General features: G+C 44.9%; 1 protein-coding gene across 1 annotated transcript; it reads right to left on the reverse strand.

The window, feature by feature from the left end:
* Window positions 1–2,123: 2,123 nt before the first annotated feature.
* Window positions 2,124–4,649, reverse strand: SLC25A4 (solute carrier family 25 member 4). Its single transcript, XM_002191617.7, has 4 exons — window positions 4,450–4,649; window positions 3,720–4,206; window positions 3,300–3,440; window positions 2,124–2,959 (listed from the first exon to the last, which is right to left on the reverse strand). Exons 1-4 carry the CDS (start codon window positions 4,558–4,560, stop codon window positions 2,802–2,804), a joined length of 897 nt encoding a protein of 298 aa, XP_002191653.1. The 5' UTR covers window positions 4,561–4,649; the 3' UTR covers window positions 2,124–2,801.
* Window positions 4,650–5,829: the final 1,180 nt, after the last annotated feature.

Below are 5,829 nucleotides of genomic sequence, written 5' to 3' on the forward strand. Positions count from 1 at the left end.
TTGTCTTTGCAGTGGCTTCTTGCTGATTTTTATAATTGGTATTAAGGTGCAAAGAAGGTTGAATAGCTTGGTATGTAGAAAAACATGTAAAAATGCAGGTTTTCCATTGTTCAGGTGTTAGATGTAAGGGAGTAACAGTTTTGTCATTGGCTGTAGTTTGCCTGTGACCAGCTCTTGCAAAGGTACAAAAGAAGTAGTATCAATTGACTGTGACAATGGGAGTTCAAGTAGCAATTACAGACCATCTGCAACGGCTCCTAATTTCCAACCTCACAGCTGATGGTTGCATTTTAGGTTGCATTTCCAGCAAGTATGCTGAGTGCCACAGACTGAGGGAAGAGCTGCTTTCAGAAAAATGGTTAATTCCTTGACAGTTTTGAATTCTGGCCCCAGGCATCTTTATGGAGAACACTGCCTGCAATTTCCCACACTGTGCATTGGCTTTTAAACAGAAATGAGCCATTTACCTGTGTTTCCCTTATGCTTTATTTGATGTACTTTCTCTTAGCCCAATGGCATTTTCCTGCATTGATACTCTTACTCTTTTTTTAATAGTCCTTAGTCTCTATTTTGCCTCCTTCTCTGGAATGTAACTTCTTTCATTTACATTTATTTGATGTTTCTTTGCTTCCTCTTAATTATCTTATTCAGATATACATTTCCCCCAAGTTTTTGTAGAATGTCTCTTTGTAGCCACTTAGATCTTCCCTAGCACATCCAAATGCCACTTGCAGCCTTATCAGTTGGCGAAATGAGACCTGGATAGCTGGATTGTGTTAGCAAGCTTCTTATAAGGAACCATTAGGAAAGTGCAGATGAAAAAGAAGGAGCAAAAACTGGCAGAGTTTTTAAGAAAAACTAATGCACTTTGAAAACCATCAGAAATATCTTCTTCATAAACTTATGATTTGATAGATTGCAACCCTGGCTATTTACTATGGGAAAGAAAACAGACCAGGTATCTAGAAAAGCAAGTATTTAAAAGAGCAACCATGAAAAAAGGAGATAAACTATCAGGCCATGTTTTGTCCTGGGGGTGGAAAAAAATATCTGTATTGGGTTAATTTAATTTTAAAAGTTTGTCATTTTTTGGACCAGTATTTCCCAAATGCTTCTTTTTTTCAAGTGGATATATGTTGCTTCCAGACACTGGTTAGTGGCTGGTACCTGCCTTCAGGGAGAACAGAACTGCTGGTCTGAATTTGTGGCAAACATCCAGAGCCTCTCTTGCCAAGTGACAGTGAGCTACGACTTACCTGCATCTGACAAATGTTTCAAAATAGGAAAAGGATAACTGGAAACCATACATATATGAGGCAGTAAAAGATGAAGGTGAGATAAAAGTTTCATTATAACTTGCTTAGTGTTACCCTGTTACCCAGAGAAGTTGTGGACACCCCAACCATGGAAGTGTCCAAGGTCAGGAACTGAGTCTAGTAGACAGTGTCTCTGCCCATGGCTGGGGAGTTGGATGTAGATGGACTCATAAGGTCTCTTCCAACACAAATTATGCTCTGATTCTATGGTTTTTGTCCTAAGTGGATACATAGCAAATGCCTGTCTATATGTAGTCTAACTGAACAACTCCAATGGCCACACCTCACTTTCCCTCCTTTGCCTGGTCAGACAGCCTGTTCTTCCATGCATTCGCAACCCTGCAGCATCTGAAGTTTAAAAAGTGTATTGAGCATGTTCTGAACTCACTGGTCATTAATAGTGCAATGTGTTTATAATGGTTCAATGTATAGTTATTTTAATAACTCTCGAGTATTCAATTCTAAAATAAATTTTCAAGTAAATTAAACAGTAACGACTTCACTATTCAATGAGATGCTTCAATGTTAAGGGTAATATAAATAAATTATACAAGCAGCTAAAACTAGGTGGGAGCTTATCTCTAAAACTTTGGCTGCAGTACCCTTAAACTGAATCCACATGATTTTGCAATGATTTATCCATGATTTAATCCACATGATTTATCAATATAACCTCAATAACTTCACCTACCTAAAGCTCTGTTGAAAAAACTTTCAAGAGATTAACTAACACAGTGTCCTGATTAGCACATCACCTTGGAGGACATGCTTGTAATGTGTTCAGTGTACTGAAAATGACAGGAAAAATTCATTAATATATTAATTTATTTCATTTCAGTTTTAGTTCAATTGAACATCAGAGCAGACAACTTTTTCCTTTGTGACAATACAGGGAATTTTTCAAACACTGTATTTCCATATTTTACAAAGTATGTCTGAAAAATCAGATTATGGTTTCAAACATATTACTGTATAGTTTGTCAGGGAAGAGGCTACAGTTAGGAACTCAGCCTAGTGCTTTAGTATAGTTTATTATTTCAGATATACTTTTCACTTAATATATTAAAAAATAGAGCTTTAGAAGAAAACATGATTTTAAGTCATGTCATCACAGTATTGGGTAGCTAGAGACATTACTTAGTATAATAAATATTTATGACAATCTATTAAGAATGCACAATATTCGATTTTAGACTTGGTATAGATCACTTATATTTTGTCTTTAGACAAAATCTTTTACCTGCAATTTGAAGTATAATATATACACAGGTTCCAATACAAATGGTGGAGAAATTCTCATAGAAAATATAACTGTGATGTTGTGGACAATTTTTAAATTAACATGTCCTTATCTCTGCCACATACATTACTCAAATTTTATTCTGTTTCCCTAGGAAATATTTTGTTGTCCATTACATCACAAGTTCGTATTTTTAAAAAAAGTTGATTGAGAACAATTGAACTACTGCAATATGATGTTATGTCTTAGACATACTTCTTGATTTCATCATAAAGTACTAATACAAAAGCTCCGCCCATGCCTCTCAACACATTCGACCAGGCACCCTTGAAGAACGCTTTGGATCCTTCGTCTTTAGCTATCTTCCTCCAGCAATCAATTGTGCCCTTATACATAATATCAGCTGTGAAAACAAAAATAAAGGTTAGAAGCTTCAACTTATACAGCAAGTATATTTCAACTGTTGTATCTGTAAAACAACAAGGAATAGCAAAGTACAGCTGAGGATTTAAAATTTTGTAATCAATTACGGAAAATTAATTCTCCATAGGAAATCAAGTAATTTCTCAATCCTTTAGCTCAACATGATAGAAATAACCAGCAAGGTGTTCCCCATAGGTTTTTTAAAGACTCCAATGAGGCTATTAATTTTCCATAAGACAAAAAAATACCCAGTATCTCTTATCTTATCCTGATGAAGAGAAACTTTCTGAAGCCAGAACCAGAGGAGCACTTAGTCTTACCTCCTTTTCGGCCAGACTGCATCATCATCCTACGTCGCACAGTATCAAAAGGATAAGAAACCAACCCTGCCACTGCAGTGACACTCTGGGCAATCATCCAGCTCACTATGATGTGCACATTCTTTGGATCAGGCAGCATACCTGTCATCAAGAACAAATGAACAGAATCAGTACAGAGGGAAAGGGCTGTGTGAAAGAATAATCACCCATCAACCCCGGAGTCAATCCAAACCAAGGCATTTCAGAACAGCAAGTAGAGGGAGGCAGGAAGGCACATCAGAAACACCTGTGCACATTTCTAGCACTGCGCTCAACTGGTGCTGTGCCAAGCCCTGCTTGTCCTTGTATTGCCAAGTGCCCTAGAGTGCCTTTACTGAATAGATCTTCCCTTGCAGTCACTCCTCCACATGCGCTTCTTACCCTTGGCCGTATCGTATACCCCAAAATAGGCTGCTCTGTAGATGATGATGCCCTGGACAGACACACTAAATCCTTGGTACAAGCCCTTCAAGCCATCAGACTTAAAGATCTTGACAATGCAGTCGCCCAGGCCAGAGAACTCCCTCTCACTGGCTCCTTTGCCCACATCAGCCGCCAGCCGGGTCCTGGCAAAATCCAGCGGGTAGACGAAGCAGAGGGAGGTGGCTCCCGCGGCACCCCCGGACGCAAGGTTTCCTGCGAAGTAGCGCCAGAACTGCTTGTGCTTGTCCACTCCGCCCAGGAAGATCTGCTTGTACTTGTCCTTGAAGGCGAAGTTAAGGGCCTGGGTGGGGAAGTACCGGATGACATTGGCCAAGTTGCCTCTCCAGAAGGAGGCGATGCCCTGCTCCTTGGGGATGCGGACTATGCAGTCCACGATGCCTTTGTACTGCTTATCGGCCGTGATCTGTTTGCTGGCATGCTGGACCTGCAGGAGAAAGGAGAAGGACGGCACGGTGAGAGACGGGCACCGCAGGGTGACCCCGCACGCTGAAGGGCACGGACGGGGCCGGCCCTGCTCCCGCCACCACGAGGCGGTGCTGAATGTCCCGGGCAGCTCCCGCGTAACCGGAGCCGGCCGAGCTCCTTCCCATATTTAGTCACGCCGGCAGCGCCCGCCGAGCCGGCACCACCTGTGGCGCGGCACCGCCGCCCCCCGTCGCCCTCTCACCTGCAGCAGCAACTTCACTCTCTCGATGGGGGCGACGGCCGTCTTAGAGACGGCGGCGGCGATCCCGCCGGCCAGAAAGTCCTTGACGAAGCTGAGCGCTTGGTCACCCATGCCGCGAGCCGGTCCGACAGCCCCGCCCGGAGAAAGGCAACGAGCGGACACTTCCCCACCCCGCCGGACAAATGTCCCCGCGGCCCGCGCCGCCCCCCTTATAGCCCGCGGCCTCTCGCGATAGGAGGAGGCGCTCCCCCGGGCCGCGGGCATTGGCTGCGGCCCGCCGGGCCCGCCCCGCCATGTTCCCCCGGGCGGCGGCCGCGAGGGACGCGGGGCCCGGGACGTTTAAAGGGCAAATTAAAGTTATCTGCTGCCTGCTGGGGAACGCGGTGTCAGGGCATGTGCCCGCTGTATTTATAGCTCCCGGGAGGCACCGGAGGGAAGATGGGGAGCCGGCAGGGCCGCTCCAGGCTGTGTTAAGCGGTCCGTGCAGGCGAGAGGCAGCGGCTGAGGGCGGGCTGGAAGCCTCCCTGGAGCCAGCCGAGAGCGCGGCCGGCCCGCTGAGAGTGCTTTAAGCCGTGCCCTCATGCGTGTGCACAGAGGGGCGCCACGGGTGTCGTGCCCAACAGCAAAGCTCTCCAGGGATGCACTGGCAGCCTGGAAGGTGCTGCTCTGTTCATAGTGACCAGAACTGGACTGGAGCTCTCTCGGGTCAAGGCCAGAGAGTTGCTTCATGCCGTACGCACTGTGTGGAGCTTGCAGGCATCGGGGTCTTTAAATACCCCAGCATGCTCCGGGACTCGGCTTTCCGAGGAGGAGACAGCGTGCCTTTCTGCATTACACCCTCATTTCACCCCTGCAAGGTCAGACCCTCGCAAGGCCCACAGGCAATCCCCTCTTCAGAGAGAGAGAGGGAGGGAAGGAAGGGAAGAGACCGTGGGAAGCTCATGCCTAAGCATGCTGAAGTTGCTTGACTGGCACCAAGTGTGAAAGAAGAGTAAAGGCTGTAGTGAAGCTCTGCCTTTATGCAGCATCTGGTTCATAAAAAAATGTTTGAGTCTCAAATGAAGATGAAATGGCTTCCCCATTAGTTTCTCATCTGTTTCTCATCTGTTCTTTCTGTCTGACCCCCATAGGAAAACAGAAGCTTTAGATTAATTGTTGGGTGGCTTAGTTGTGTGGAATAGTTATGTAAAAGATAATGCAGGAAGGTATAGATGTATAGTAGCTTGCCCTACAGAGTTAATAAGACAGAAATATGTTATATTAAGGAACTCATAAGAGTCTCTTTTGATTTGGTAATATGGTATCAGTAATGAAAATAGAATTCATCTTCATGTAGATGCTAAAATCTTTGCTGTTCCACAAAGAGGCATTCTTTTCAGG

This window comes from Taeniopygia guttata, chromosome 4, assembly GCF_048771995.1.
Source record: "Taeniopygia guttata chromosome 4, bTaeGut7.mat, whole genome shotgun sequence".
Taxonomy (NCBI): domain Eukaryota; kingdom Metazoa; phylum Chordata; class Aves; order Passeriformes; family Estrildidae; genus Taeniopygia; species Taeniopygia guttata.